Below are 16,074 nucleotides of genomic sequence, written 5' to 3'. Positions count from 1 at the left end.
TAAACACCGCGTCGCTTCATCGGGTAAACACCGCGTCGCTTCATCGGCTAAACACCGCGTCGCTTCATCGGGTAAACACCGCGTCACTTCATCGGCTAAACACCGCGTCACTTCATCGGGTAAACACCGCGTCGCTTCATCGGGTAAACACCGCATCACTTCATCGGGTAAACACCGCGTCACTTCATCAAGTAAACACTATTTGTCTCTTTGTCTCCTCCAGAATACTATGGATGGTGCCGATCTACAGTTTGGACAGCGTGAGTCATAGTCACAAACACACACAATCACAAACACACACACAAACAGGAAGTTAGAGTAATGTGTTCACTCTATTACGTTACGTTAACAGACCTTAATAGGAGGCAGTGGGACAGAGAGTCACGAGACCAGAGGTCAAGTTAAACACAATTCTGTGTTTCTGATACAGTCTGTCTGTCTGTCGTCCTTCCTTGTTTGTTTGCTTCCTGTCGCTGTCTGTCTTCCTCCCTGTCTGTCTGTCTGTCTGTCACTTTGTCATCCTTCCTTCCTTCCTTCCTTCCTGTCTCTGTTTGTCTGTCTGTCTTGCAGTCTCCCTTCCTCCCTCCCTTAATTCTTTCCTTCCTTCCCGTATCTGTCTGTCTGTGTTCCCTTCTTCCTCTTCCTGTCCTTCATGTGACTCCTGCACTTCATCTCTAGCTCACGTCTCTCACGTCTCCCCCCATAAGACCCTCACCCTCTGTCTCCCCCCTTGTGTCTCCAGTGGCTGGCCCTGCGGTACCCCGGCCTCGCCATCTACGTGGACACGTGCAGGGAGTGCTACGAGGCCTACGTCATCTACAACTTCCTGGTGTTCCTGCTGAGCTTCCTCAGCAACCAGTACCCGAGCCTGGTGCTGATGCTGGAGGTGCAGCAGCAGCAGCCTCACCTGCCGCCGCTCTGCTGCTGCCCGCCGTGGCCAATGGGAGAGTAAGAGAGGAGGTCATGTGACGGTCTGTGACTCACAGAGGACCTGAGGGCAGACGTTAAAGTGTTCCTCTCTCTGCCCCCCCCCCAGGGTTCTGCTGTTCAGGTGTAAGCTCGGGGTCCTCCAGTACACCGTGGTCCGGCCCGTCACCACGGTGATAGCCCTGTAAGTTTAGCCCCGTAACCACGGCGACGGGTGTTTTTTGATACCGTGTGACACGTCAACAACGTTCTCTCGTCTGCAGGATCTGTCAGCTGTGTGGAGTTTATGATGAAGCCAACTTCAGCTTCAGGAGCGCCTGGTCCTACCTGGTGATCATCAACAACATCTCACAGCTGGTACACACACACACACACACACACATCAACAACATCTCACAGTTGGTACACACACACACACACACCAGCTGGGAGTATTAGTTCATGTCACATTTATATACTCTAATTATTTAGTCATGTTTATGTATATTTCAGTAACACCTTAAAGTCCACTACCTCTCATGGATCAATGAAGCTCTATGAAGCGGCCTCTCTCTCTCTCTCTCCAGTTTGCCATGTACTGTCTGGTGCTGCTCTACCGATCCCTCAGAGAAGAGCTGACTCCCATCAGGCCGGTGGGGAAGTTCCTCTGCGTCAAACTGGTGGTGTTCGTCTCCTTCTGGTGAGGAAGGAGGAAGCAGAGAGTCACTCATCGTGTGTTTCTGTTGGTTCACTTCAGCGTTAGTCAAACACACAACGTGCAGCTTGATCCAGGACCACCATGGATCCAGATCAATTAATTACTTCGGTATCTCGAGATAACAAAGCAGGTTTTTCTCGTGGTAAAAAGATTAATTTATGTTGATTCCTCAGGATTCAAAAGGCTGATTTCTGTAGATCAGTAGTCCCAGTAGTGGTCTGATCAGCACCGCAGGAGCCTGGACAGCTCCTCTTCAGACCCACCAGGGTTCAGTCCTTTCTATATGTACAGAGTTTAACGTGTGAGGATGTAAATAACTGATTGGTTGCTGCCTTAGTGCCGACACACTAAGCTCCTCCCCTTCTGTCTCCAGGCAGGCGGTCTTCATCGCGTTCCTGGTGAAGGTCGGCGTGATCTCCGACAAACACACCTGGGACTGGGACAGCGTGGAGGCCGTGGCCACCGGACTGCAGGTACGTCACGGGAGCTTTGAAACATCTGCGTCTCCTTCAGTGATGTTCAGACCAATGAACGTCTGAAACACAAACGTTCTGCTGAAGAAGAACATGAACAAAGTGCCATTAGATTATTGATTATCGATGTGTTGATACAGGACTTCATCATCTGCATAGAGATGTTCCTGGCTGCCATCGCTCACCACTACACCTTCACCTACAAACCATACGTACAGGTAAACACCCCTCCATTTATCTAATCCCATCAATAATCTGATCAATAATCTGATCAACATAATCTCTGATCTTTAATCTGATCCGTCCAGGAAGCAGAGGAGGGGTCGTGTTTCGACAGCTTTCTGGCCATGTGGGATTTCTCTGACATCAGAGCTGATGTCACAGAGCAGGTCCGCCATGCTGGTGAGTTTATTGATTATTGATTATCTGTTGACCTCATCAACAACAAACAACTCGTCTGCTTCAGGAGCTGATTAAAGGGATTTAAGTCAAATATATTTTTATATATATATATTTTTTTTTTTTATTGACATAATAAAAATAATAATAAAAATAAATAATAATAATAAAAATAATAATAATAAATGATAACAATAATAATAAACATAATAATAATAATAAATAATAATAATAATAATGTGGTAAACATCTCTCACCCCCTCAGGTCGGACGCTGCTGGGTCGTCCCAACAAGATGTACTTCGGCGCTGCGTCTCAACCCGAACACACCGAGCACACCGGCCTCCTCTCAGGGTCCTCGTCACAGGACCCCGTCGCCCCGGCGGCCACATCGATGCCCTCCTCCCCTTCCTCCAGCGGGCGGTACCGAGGCCTCGGACACACCCCCGCACCGCACTCCATCTCCGCCCCAGCGGGGTTCACCTCCTCGTCCTGGGACGACGACAGCGACGACGCCCCTCCCCCGACGGGCGACACGTAAACTCTCAGATTTAATAAGTCGGAATATAAAAATATTAGTCGTCTGAACTCTCGTCTCCACGTTTGTGAAGAAGAAGACAAACTAAAGATGGATGTCATGGAAGAGAACGAGTCTCTGTGACCTCACCGCCATGTTTGTTGAGTATTTTTAAATAATAATCTCCCCGTTTGAAATGTTTGAAATCTGTGTTTTGGATGTGAGATGATGTCATTTTGATAAATGTTTATCCAGCTGTGGAATTTAATACACAAACATATTTAAGTTGTTGTTGTGGTTTAAAGGGGGACATGTCACGAAGCTCCGCCTCCATCAGAACAACATGTGATTCAACAAGCCAATCACATGTGGCTCCTCCTCCAAGACACAACCTCACGAGCCAATCAGAGCAGGGCTTTCTAAAAGAGGGCTCTTAAAGAGACAGGCGCTAAAACAGACGGAGGGTGAATACAGGTACATTCAGACAGTATGAGAGAAATACTTTAAAGCAAGTAACGTGTTCTAGTATAAAGTACGAGTGTGAACATGAGCACGATGTGTCTCCTTTAACTCTCCCTCAGTGCTGAAGTGTCCTTGGGCTTTGACTGTTTGTTCTATCGTTAATACAATAAAAACTATCTCAGCACCAGGAAGTGATGTGGTTCTGTTCCTCCACTGAGAGTGAAGAGGTTTCAGTCTGGATCCTTTTAGCTCGACTCAGTTAGCGTCCAGATGAAGGACACGAGGACACGAGGGGACATAATTAATGGAGGAGTTTCATTGAGCTGCTCCAGGTACTGGTTTGTTGTTCACCTTTGTCTCCACTAGGTGTCACTAACACTCCTTTAATGACCAGGAGCTTCTTCAACAGGAAGATTTTTAAAAGCACAAAGAAACAGATAATAAAGATATGTTTGTTCATTATTCAACGTGTAGTCATTTATTATTCAAGTTAAGCTGGTTTTAAATGTTATAGTTTTTAGTTTATGGATCAGAAATCAGAAACAAATGTTTTGTCTTTTTAACTTTTGTTTCAGCCCGATGGAGGTTTTTGAGTCTGATAGAAATAATGAAACAGGAAAAATAATAAAAGCAAACCAATGGAAGCAGATTGATTTAAAACATAATGCTGCAGATTATTAATATTAATCACATTGATGAGCAGCTTTAATATCATCACTCTGTTTTAGCAGGTACACGTTTTGTTTCTTTGAGAATGTTTTTGTCTTATCACAATTTGTCCTCTAGATGGCAGCACTAGATATGATGCCGATACATAAACTACATGATACTTATCAATACACAACACTTCAGTAAATGAGACATACTATAATAATATATTGAGAGCGGCTGGGGGGGGGGTCCTGTTCCGTTTTTTACATTTTAATATTTACACATATTTACATCGTCATATTTTAAATGGGCCTTTAGACCATAAACCAATATTTTATCACTTTAGTTTGATTTACTATATTTACACATAATATAATATTTCTGCCATGTTCTGTAGAGTTTAAAAGTATTTAAATTATAGTTAAGAGCAGCAGATACAGGAATGCTTTTTGAGGACAACAGTAAACGATATATATCAAGTTCAAAGTCAGCTTTATTGTCAATTCCACAATATGTACCGAACAGTTGAAAAAACGTTTCTCTCCAGTTCAACATATAAACATATAAAGTGAATACAGTGCAAATAGATTTAAAAAAACATTTAGACAACATATATATTAAGAAAAAAAACTATCAAACTGTATTTAGCAGCAGTCGGACATAGGCAGTGTTAAAGAGAGGAGGGAGAGAGTTCAGCTTCCTAACAGCCTGGTGGACGAAGCTGTTTGAGAGTCTGGTGGTGCGAGCACGGAGGCTCCGGTATCTTCTCCCAGAGGGCAGGAGGCTGAAGAGACTGTGTGACGGGTGGCTGGAGTCGCGCACAATCATGGTCACTTTGCGGGTGAGGCGGGTGTTGTATATGTCCTGTAGAGTTTGCGGATTTGTCTTATATTTCCCGAAACCTAAATGCTACTCAGCATAACACCATATTTAATACAAAACAATAATATGAGCGACGGGGGCTCCCTCACACGAGGGCTCATTATCACGGCTGCCGTCCCGCGCTACTACTGCTACAATGGCGGTCGGAAATCTTGCATTAGCTGCTAGCTAGCTAAACTTACACAGTTAATCCTGTTGCAAATAAACATTTACAAGACCTTACACATTGCCACCAACGTACAGTATAAATAACTTCACCAGCTTACCTGTAAATACAAAGATATGCGTTTAGGTATATAGTCGCTTCTCAGCACTTTCTTCTTCTATCCTGTTCAGAGATTCTCATGTTCTCGCGTATTCACGCGAGACTTCCCTCTTGCTCTCCGTCACAGACACTGCTGATGTCGCAACACTGACACCTACTGGCGATCCACTGGATCTACTGCCTACAGATGTAGCTGGTGATAAATAACACTGTACCCCACATTATAACTAAAATGAACACTTCCTCCTCATAAACACATAGGAAGCATAATAAACTCACTTAACTTACACTACACCCAAGCAACTTTTGTACTTCTTGAACTACATATGACTTATTGTGCCACACAGGCACAGCTGGCGTTAGTAATTTGTCTTGCCCAAGGACACATTGACATGGACTAGTGGAGCCGGGATCAAACCGCCGATCCTCTGAGTGAAGGAGGACCCTGACGCTGTGCGGTCCGTGTTGGTTGGATCCTCTCTGGTTGGATCCTGGAGAGCCCTTCAGTCAGAGGGCTCTGGTGGGAAAAAAGGAGGCTATGCATTATTCTGCTGACTAGATTGAATTTCTTTGTTGTACGACTTCATGTGACAAATAAAATTCATTGATTGAAATGTTGGTGAAGAAAAGACGACATTAAATAAGACATTAATACACTTTTGAGTTGAATTCAATGTGGTGCAGCGTGTTTGAGACTATTTGCATATGGAGCCAACATAACTTATGTTTTTTTCGATACTAGTCCGCCTGAAATACAAAAGCAAGAAAGGTATCAGCTAGAACCATTAGCGACCACTCGAAGAAGGAATTGAGGAGAAACAAAGGGGAGGAAAAGAGATTATGTATGAGCCAATCAAATTAGGGATGCAGAACGAGCACTAACCTGTGATCCCAAGAACATGTGCTAATAATATTAATGCAGCTATTAAGCCGTAACGTTGTCTTGAAGCAGCTCCACACACAACGCCACTGCTCGTGCTTCCTTCTTTGACCTTTACTTCAGTTTCTGAGCAACTATCAGAAAAGAGAAAAGAAAACAGCTTCAGTGTTTTGTGTGTTTCAAACAAAACCATTTAAATAATATCTTCATGATGGTAGAAGTACAAAGTGGGAAAAGTTACACGTTGGTCCATCACAGCCATTAAACTACTCATACACAAAAAATATATGTGCATGCATAAATATAGTGGTCATTTTGTGCCACAGGGCAGAAAAAACAACACTTTAACAAAGAAAGTCTTACGAGGTCCAAACGGTGCAACTCACACTCTCCATATATATATATATATATACACACACACATATTTTTTAATATACAAAATTACGAGATATAATGTCGAAATTATAAGATACTTTAACACAACAGTCATAGAAGCAGCTCTTCATAGGTTACCCTACATTAGACATATACATGTACAGCGAGTACATTAAAGACTTCTTTAAAATGTGGCTTTACAACACATGAAATACTTCTTGATGGAAGGATGTTAAAGAAGAAGCAGCTCTGGAGTAGAAAGAATAAAAGTGTCTGAGGTGAAGACCTTCATTAAAGAGAAACTGGAAACATCTGGTCAGTGTCATGGTTACAGATGGATGCAGCAGAAGTGTTGGTGCATTATTTATTTATTTATTGTAAAAAACAACATTAAAACATTTTTTTGCTGGCGGAAATAGTTTCCTGTGTGAGTGCGCAGTAAAAAAAAAAAAAAAAAAAGTAAAAACACCTCAACGTTGACTCAAGCATTAAGGGTTAAAGATGGACCAACAAACAGGATATTTATTTATTCATTAAAGGTTCAGTTTGTCTTTGAAGCTGTTTTAACAAAACAAGTAAATATATTATATTAATGATCTCATCCTGTGAGGAAAGAGTCTGGAAGACGTTTAATAAAGTGTTGTTCTATTCCTGTTTACACCATTTAAAGCTCTCAGTCTCACCAGGTGAGCTCTCTGGGTCCCTGAGGGTTCAGGGTTTAAGGTCTTAGGGGGGCGTAGTGATGGAGGTCTCTGGGTCCCTGAGGGTTCAGGGTTTAAGGTATTAGGGGGGCGTAGTGATGGAGCTCTCTGGGTCCCTGAGGGTTCAGGGTTTAAGGTCTTAGGGGGACGTAGTGATGGAGCTCTCTGGGTCCCTGAGGGTTCAGGGTTTAAGGTCTTAGGGGGACGTAGTGATGGAGGTCTCTGACTCCTTCTCTGTTCTCTTGTCTTTAACCTTCATCAGGACTCAGTGAGGAGAACTGCTGAAGAGGGTTCATGGTCCACAGATCACTGAGGACTTCAACACGAACATCATTTTACTCTTTAACGTTATTAGAACATCATCATGGTGCGCTGCATGTAAGAGCTACACTTACATCATTATTATAGAATATGTTTAATATATTAGACAGACGGAATCAACTGATTATCATAAATTCACTCGTTGTTGTAGCTTCTCCTTTGAACTTTATAATAATAATAAAAAGTCAGCCTGCTGTTTCCCTCTCATGGACTTTATTTTGAAGGGGGAGGGGTGGTGGTGGTGGTGGCATCGAAATCGAAAGTAAAGATTATGTTCTGGTTCTCCATTTTGCTGCTTCGCGTGACGACTGCACCCTGAACCGATCTGAGGACATTTTTGGTTATTGAAGGACTCAGTCTGCAGCGAGGAGACAAACACTGACAGTGAGTGTCATGAACAGCTGATCGTTCGTGTTCTTTCTCATGGTGTGTAGTCGTTAGTGCACAGACGATGTGTTGTGTCCTGTGTGAGTGCGCAGTAAAACAAACAACCTCAACGTTGACTTTGTGTTTTTCTGCAAAACTTTTAATCCCGAACGAATGACGTCATCAAAAGGACGAAGACAATAACCTGACTCTCTGCATATTTCTTATTTGTTCACACAGAATGTAAAAACTCTCTTTACATGTTTTACCTGGAAACACTTATCTGTTCTACACATGCGCAGTCCGTTCACAGCTCACAACAACAAGGATATTCATCTTCAATAAAACACGGAACTAGGAAGTGAAGGAACGGCTCATTTCAGCTCCTGTATTACATTATTACACAATAAAATATATTATGATAATTACACTACATCTTATTTATAACTTTATTTACAACTTATTTATAATATAATTATTAGAAACTGGCTTTTTAACTGAATCTCACTGTTACTACTATTCTGTTTTACTGCTTATACACAAAATACTTATTACTCTATTGTTCATATAGCTTCATATTTTGTTATTCTATTGTTTATTTTATTATTCTTCTGTTGTGTTCTTTAATCAAACTGTGGCACAACATGTCTTTAAGGATTAATAAAGTTCCATTTTATTTGATCTTAATCTGACAATATTTGACTGTATGAGGACCAAGTAGTAACAAAGTAAATTCACTCAAGTACTGTTCTTAAATACTTTGAGGTACTTTACTTGAGTGTTTCCATTTTAATCTACTTTATACTTCCACTCTACTCCAGCTCAGAGGGAAATATTGAACTTTTTACTCCACTAGATGTATTTATTATGTACTTTTTATATTTTAAATATAAACACATTTGATAATCTCACAAACTGCACTGTTAAATACTGCATTGTATTACAATATAACTATATTATTATACAATATCAAATTATTTAAATACATGTGGGACCTGCTGCACATTACATATGCTGCTAAAATCATAGCTGTAATAATAATAATAATTTAAACATTTCTAAGCGCTTGCACTGAGACATTAACTCTTCCTCTCACATGGTTTTAATGTGTTTCATTATTTAATTTTAAGTTTCTTTGGACAAAAGTAATAAAATGTAAGAATGTGTCTCTGTCAGACCGTCTTTCATCATCTGAGCCTGAAATGATCTAGAATGAACATTAATCAGGTGGAAACTTATTAAATAAATACAAATTAAAGTTTCAGCTACAACGGAAGAAAATGGCCGACAGGAGGAAGAAGAGGAGACGATCCTCTTCATCCTCCTCCCTGTCTGAACAGCCCAGCAGTGAGCGGATCAGGTAATATATTATATCTCTTAAAATATATTTATTATTATTATTAACATTTATGTATTTATCTATTCACTCTCTTCTCTTAATAGTTCACAGGTGAGTGAAGCTGAGTCCTCGGCTCCCAGCGGTGTCTCGATGAAGGATGATGCCTCCATGGGCGAGCCGATCGTGTTCAGTGTTAATAAAACACAAAGGTAATTGAATAGTATTCAGCAAACTAAATATCACGCATCTAAAAGCACATTATGCTTCATCAAAGATTCGTTCTGCTAAGCGCTTTCACACATACGTCATATATTACAACACAAAGAAACAATCACCACAGACATGCTGTAGTCTTCAGGAATGATCTACTACCAAGTACGAATGAACACATACTATAGTGGTCCAGGAATTATGAATGACTGGGTCATAATTATTTACTATCCTGTATGAATAAACGCTTTAATTGTCAAGGAAAGTCATCTTTTTGAAAAAAATATCCTGAAACTGAAAGTGCACCAAACTGTGGCCCCAAAACCCGACAACTGACAGACTAACGTTTGTATTTTTTGATCACCCTTCAGCCAGCGGACTGAGGAACCGCATAGAAAGAAACTCAGAAAAGATCCTGAATACCAGAGAGATACTGAGGAAGACGCTGGTAAGATTAGTTATCTGTGCTTTTTGTGCTACTTCAACTAATGCTAGTAGTACATTAATACTTGCATCATCAGTGTCGGATGTCAAATGTTTGCTTCTGCTTTTGCAGGACCTAGCTAAAAATATTTAATAGTAATCATTTATTATTGGAACTTTGGAATTTGCTACCATGCATTTTGATTCTTTCAGGGCGCAGCCATTTTTTGAAAGCAAAGAAGAATCTTCAGGAAGCGATGGAGAGGAAATTTACTTTGACATTTGAAGGTAACGGTTACCAAGAGAACTCCATGACCAGCATCTACACAACACTCTTCATCACCACTGCAGAGACTGAAGGGAAACACGAGGAACAATCGTTCAGACACACCAAACAACCACAATCTTATGCACATTCAGTCGACCTCAGTGACATCTTGAAACCTTTGCCGGGCCAAAAGACACCAATCAGAACAGTCCTGACGAAGGGCGTTGCAGGAATTGGAAAGTCCTTTTCTGTGCAGAAATTCATTCTTGATTGGGCCGAGGGGAAAGAAAACCAGGACGTTGATTTCGTTTTCAATCTCTCTTTCCGAGACCTGAATTTGAGTAAAGATGACAAAAGCTTGCGCCAGCTCCTGACTGAACTTCACTCTGCAGTCCACGATCTGAAAGACTCAGAAGATTTCGTCAACACCAAAGTTATAGTGATCCTGGACGGCCTGGATGAAAGCAGACTTCAGCTGGACTTTGAAAACAAGCGGGTAACATCTGTCAGTGAAGTAACATCGGTGGGTAACCTCCTAGCAAACCTCATCCAGGGGAACCTTCTTCGTAATGCTAAACTCTGGATAACGTCCCGTCCAGCAGCAGCCAATCAGATCCCTGCAGAGTTTGTCGACATGGTGACGGAGATAAGAGGGTTCAGTGACCCACAAAAAGAAGAATACTTCAGAAGGAGGTTTCCTCAGGACTTGGGTCTAGCTGACAGGATCATTTCGCACATTCGCTCCTCACAGAGTCTCGACATCATGTGCCAGATCCCGATCTTCTGCTGGATTGCTGCCGTATTATTTAAGGAGATCTTTGGGGGAAATGAGAAAGCCGAAACTCCTCAAACTCTGACAGAGATGATGGCGTATTTCCTCTTTACCCAGACAAAAATCAGAAGCAGAAAATATGACCAGAAGACAGAGAAAAACAAAGAGAGACCTCTGAAGACAGACAAGGAATTCCTTCTGAAACTCGGTAAGCTTGCATTTGTTCAGCTGCAGCAGAACAACCTCATCTTCTATGATGAAGACCTGGAAGAATGTGGCATTGACATTGAAGAAGCAACCGTCTGCTCTGGATTTTGTACCATCGTTCGGGAAGAACAAGTCTTTTCCCAGAAAAAGGTCTTCTTCTTTGTGCACCTGACCATACAGGAGTTCTTTGCAGCTCTTTTTGTCTTTGACTGTTTCACCAACAACAATACAAAAGAGCTCCGCAACTTCCTCGATCTGGAGGACAAAGAACATACTTTACTTGATCTTCTAAAGATAACGGTTGACAAAGTGCTGGAGAATAAGAACGGCCATCTGGACTTCTTCTTGCGATTCCTCCTTGGCCTCATGGTAGAACCAAACCGGAGAGTCCTTCAGGGCCTGCTGACGCCGCCGGACTCGAGCCAAGACACCGAGAAGAAAGTCTTGACTCACCTCAAAGCCATCCGAAGAAAGGCCCTCTCTCCAGACAGCGGCATCAACCTCTTCCAGAATATGGTCGAGATGAGAGACCACAAAGTCAAAGATGAGATACAAGAATATCTCAAATCGTCCGATCGTTCAAAAACAGAGCTGACTCCCCTGCACTGCTCTGCGCTGGCCTACATGCTGCAGGTATCAAAGAACGATCTGGATGTGTTGGACTTGAAGAGTTACAACACATCGGAGGAAGGCAGAAGGAGGCTGATACCAGCTGTGAGGATCAGCAGAAAGGCCATGTAAGTGTACCTTCTCTGTAATATGTCACATAATCTGGTTGCATTGGTTCTTTCACTCCCGAGTAGTGTATGTTAATCTTGTCTTATTTCATGTATATCTTTACAAAGTGTCACCTTTTTGTTTTTCATATAATAACCCTATCATCCACCCCTAGACTAGCAGACTGCAAAGTGACTGAAGAGTGGATTAAGCATCTGGCCTTTGGCCTCAAGTTCCCCTACTTACCGCTGAGAGATCTGGATCTGAGCAACAATGACCTGAAAGATTCAGGAGTGAAGCTCCTCTGTGATGGACTGTCGAGTCAATTCTGCAGACTCAAAACACTGAGGTATGCATTGTTTCTGCAGCAGAGTTCATTCTTTGCACTGCTGCTCCGTCAGTCTGAGCTGGGACACAATGCTTCCGGATCATTATTTTAAGCCTACCTTCTGTACATTCATTCAGGGATGCAACAAACTCGCTTTGTTATAAATACTTCTAAAACCTGCATGCTAATAAACCAAACATTGTTTCCTCAGGTTGTCAGGCTGTCAGGTCACAGAGGTTGGCTGTGCTTCTCTGGCCTCGACTCTACGTTCAAAGGCCTCCCAACTGGTGGAGCTGGACCTGAGCTACAACCATCCAGGAGAATCAGGAGAGAAGCTGCTCTCTGAGCTGAAGACCGATCCGGAGTACAAGCTCAACTTACTCAAGTAAGTATCATGCTAGATTTATGACTTTTCTACTGAACTGAGAGAAAAGTACTGCTGGAGTACCTTTACAAATCCACTAGAGTGAGATGGAGTTTACTGCCAACTGCAAAACAACTCAAGGGTACCCTCTGATCGGACAGAATTCTACCAAAATGTCATCACATGCTGTAGCACTATAGGTTGGATAGCAATAACAACAACATGCAAATAATAAAGATTCACAATGAACACATCTGATAGCAAAGATTCTGAGACCAACATGTGTCAGTTAAATGGTTGTTCTTTGTCTGATTGTCATTTCTCTTCAGTCTTGATCATGGCGGAAGTCACCGGATGAAACCTGGATTCAAGAAATGTAAGAATCAGTAGAAATCCTGGACAATTGCTGAATATTGTCACCACAGTGATTCATCTGCAGATAGTAATTTCCACGAATTCTTCCTGAAGGAAAGGCCTTGTGTCTGATGGATATCTTTGTAACTTGCTGACTTTAGTGCTGCCCAGCTTATTAATTAAAGTATATAGTCCTAAAACAAAGTGTTTTCTTACCTCCAGATGCCTGTGAGCTCACTTTGGACTCCAACACGGCCCACAAGAACCTCCTTCTCTCTGAAGGGAACAGAAAGGTGACCTGGGTGGAAGACCAGCAGCGATACCCACATCGTCCAGAAAGGTTTGATCACTGCCAACAGGTGCTGTGTCAACAGGGTCTGCAGGAGCGCTGCTACTGGGAGGTGGAGGTGATGGAGCCCTTCAACATTGGGTTAACGTGCAGAACCATTGGCAGGAAAGGGGATGTGAATAATTGCAAGCTAGGACGCAACGAGAAGTCTTGGTGCATGAGTTGCTCTGATGATGGTTGTTTTGTTTGGCACGACAACGAGAGTGTCTGTGTATTCTCCCAGTGCTCACGCTCCAGTCGGGTGGGGGTGTATCTGGATTGGGCGGCTGGCACTCTGTCCTTCTACAGAGTTTCCTCCGACAGTCGGATCCTCCTCCATACCTTCCATAAGGAGTTCAAAGAGCCCCTCTATCCTGCTGTTGAGCTTCACACTCATTCCTCTGCATTATTTTGTCGCTGACGTAGCTCAATCAGTAACCAAAGGCGTAGATTTGCTCGTGGACGGTCGGAACCATCACACAAGCTTGATGTACGATGTGTTTGAAGCAGCTTGCAAGCACAGCATCGTCGTTTGACTGGTGTAGCATCTTGGAATGGCACCAAAGGTAGTCAGGGACTTCGTGTTTGGTGTGAACACTGCGTTAGTGATGTGACGGAATTAGTGCTGGGCAACGATTCAAATATTTAATCACGATTAATCGCATGGATTTTTTGCGATTAATCACGATTAATCGCATTGTTATGGCAAAGTTCAATAATGAATTCAAAAGTAGTGTATTGCGCACTTTTATTTTAAAAGTACTGCTATATGAACAAAAGTTCAATAACATTTGGTTCACGAGATGCAGGTAGCATGTTTTGTACTTAATGTGAATATAATTCATACTTTGTTGGCATCTTATTCTGAAAACCGGATGTTCGTCTGAAGAAACCGGATGTTGCCTCACATTTATCTTTCCGCTAACTTTCAAAGTCCTTCGTTCGCTCCCGATCTGTGCCGTTTGAATGCGTTTACCGTGAATTTCAGCATATAGGTGCACAAAAGTGTAAGTGTCTGCTGAGTTGATCACGGAGATCTGAGTGTCTGCTGACTTTACCGCAGCGATGTCCAGTAGTCTCCAGGGAGAGCAACAGCTGGTGCAGCTTCTCTCTTTATTTCTGCCCCCCTCGACCAGAAGCGGAAGTCGCCTTTTCTCTACGGCAATCCTGAAGGGACATCATATCTCCAATACAAAATGATAAACATGAGACAGTCTGTTACAATAATAATACATTAAAAATACTTACCTGTTTTTCTTTGTTGTTTTTTAATTATTATTATTATTATTATTTTTTTTTTCTCCCATCTCAAAAGGCTCAAGAACACACACACACACACACACACACACACACACACACACACACACACACACACACACACACACACATATACATACATACACAACTGACTATAGGATGTTTGCTGGCTTTTATCCCACTGTTCTTGTCATCCTCTTGTTGTTATGTCTATTTATTGTCTCTTGTCTTTCAATGAAAAAAATAAAAATTATAATAAATTTTAAAAATGCGTTAACGCGCGATAAAATAATTGTCGGCGTTAATGAATGAATGCGTTAACGCGAAATTAACGCGTTAACTTGCCCAGCACTAGACGGAATATGTGGCTCCAGAAAACTATTGTTTCCCATAAAAAGTCAAAACTCACGGATGTATTTCCAGTCAGAAGCTCTTTATCTGCTTTACTCTGTAAGATTTGACAAAATCACTTTTAAACGGTTACGTTTGACCAACCAACTTAAAATAGCATTTAGCACGTTGGGGTTGTAAATGACTTTATTTTATTGCAAATATTGTTTGTTTGTGTAGATAAGCAGATCAGTGTGTGGAGGAGTAGGTTTTAAGTATAATGATGTAAATAGCTGTGGTGTCGTCTCATTAATGGTTTACGTTTAGTTAGCAGCTGTATCTTTTATTATTTAACCACTCAGCATTTTTAACGCTTCTCATGTTTTACACTATTTGTACATCTGTGTGTTCAGACTGAACGTCAAAGATCAACGGCTTTCTGCTTATTGCTGTTAAATAGTTTGAGGACTTGTTCAGCTGATTGTCTTCTTTAATCTCCTTCAAACACGTTTTATACTTTATACTTAAAATATAGCGCAGCGTAAAATCATTAACTGAGATACAACATTAAAATGTGTGCATTAATAGAGAATAAAGAACACGTTATGTCTATAAACTGTTAGATTGCACTTCCTGAAGCTCTCCGTTCATTTCAGCTTTAATGAAACATGTGCTATCAGCCTCCATGTTTGTTTTTCTATATAAATACTCTACTACACGTTTTAAGTCATAGTACTAGAATCAGATTTCAATATTAGCTTTGACTTTGTATAATATTTAAATGGTGTACCTTTAACTCTGCATTATTTTTCTGTATGGAGAAGTTTAAGGGGAAAACCTTCAATACATCTTTTTGGTTTTATCTGTTCTGAATTGTGTTTATCTGCATCATTTATCATGTTTATACTTCATAGATGGCATCAATATAAGTTTGATATGTCAAGCACCTTGTCAAATATGATTGAATATTTTACGTGTTGAAAATGATAAATACACATTCCACATATTCATGTACAGTAAGTATGTCAAATAAATTGCCCAAAAAATAATCCTTAAAGAAAACTAGCTGTTGTCATGTTCAGCAGCTTCTCACATGAGAATCAGATTTCAACAGTTGACTTTGTGTAATATGTCAATATTGTGTGTGTCATGCTGGAGGTTTGTGCTGTTTGTGTAAAGTTGTTATAACCTTTGTAGGAGACCGTGTTTCATATTTTAATCGTGTTCATCTGCATTTGAAGTGTTTACTTTATAGACAGTGA

General features: G+C 41.4%; 2 protein-coding genes across 3 annotated transcripts in view; both read left to right on the top strand.

The window, feature by feature from the left end:
• The window catches only part of LOC116385525 (transmembrane protein 184C-like), a 6,335-nt gene extending 2,399 nt beyond the window's left edge, over positions 1-3,936 (top strand). The window contains exons 4-12 of the mRNA XM_031851057.1: positions 224-260; positions 743-948; positions 1,037-1,111; positions 1,191-1,284; positions 1,494-1,606; positions 1,998-2,097; positions 2,238-2,315; positions 2,406-2,499; positions 2,762-3,936. Coding sequence (XP_031706917.1) covers positions 224-260; positions 743-948; positions 1,037-1,111; positions 1,191-1,284; positions 1,494-1,606; positions 1,998-2,097; positions 2,238-2,315; positions 2,406-2,499; positions 2,762-3,036 — 1,072 coding nt within the window. The 3' untranslated portion in view covers positions 3,037-3,936. The remainder of the gene's footprint in view (positions 1-223; positions 261-742; positions 949-1,036; positions 1,112-1,190; positions 1,285-1,493; positions 1,607-1,997; positions 2,098-2,237; positions 2,316-2,405; positions 2,500-2,761) is intronic.
• A 3,882-nt stretch (positions 3,937-7,818) lies between these two features.
• On the top strand, positions 7,819-13,919 carry LOC116385819 (NLR family CARD domain-containing protein 3-like). Of its 2 annotated transcripts, none has more exons than XM_031851561.1 (9): positions 7,819-7,933; positions 9,175-9,275; positions 9,359-9,463; positions 9,836-9,912; positions 10,101-11,871; positions 12,027-12,200; positions 12,391-12,564; positions 12,873-12,919; positions 13,120-13,919. In XM_031851561.1, exons 2-9 carry the CDS (start codon positions 9,196-9,198, stop codon positions 13,644-13,646), a joined length of 2,955 nt encoding a protein of 984 aa, XP_031707421.1. In that variant the 5' UTR covers positions 7,819-7,933; positions 9,175-9,195; the 3' UTR covers positions 13,647-13,919. The 2 variants fall into 2 exon arrangements, with proteins under 2 accessions (XP_031707421.1, XP_031707420.1); XM_031851560.1 differs by having other exon boundaries at positions 7,819-7,975.
• The last annotated feature ends 2,155 nt before the right edge of the window (positions 13,920-16,074 follow it).

The sequence above is a fragment of the Anarrhichthys ocellatus genome, unplaced genomic scaffold (assembly GCF_004355925.1).
Source record: "Anarrhichthys ocellatus isolate YVR2014 unplaced genomic scaffold, GSC_Weel_1.0 scaffold11, whole genome shotgun sequence".
In the NCBI taxonomy this organism is placed as follows: domain Eukaryota; kingdom Metazoa; phylum Chordata; class Actinopteri; order Perciformes; family Anarhichadidae; genus Anarrhichthys; species Anarrhichthys ocellatus.
The sequence above is the reverse complement of the archived record's forward strand: the minus strand, read 5'-3'. Positions and strand labels throughout refer to the sequence as shown.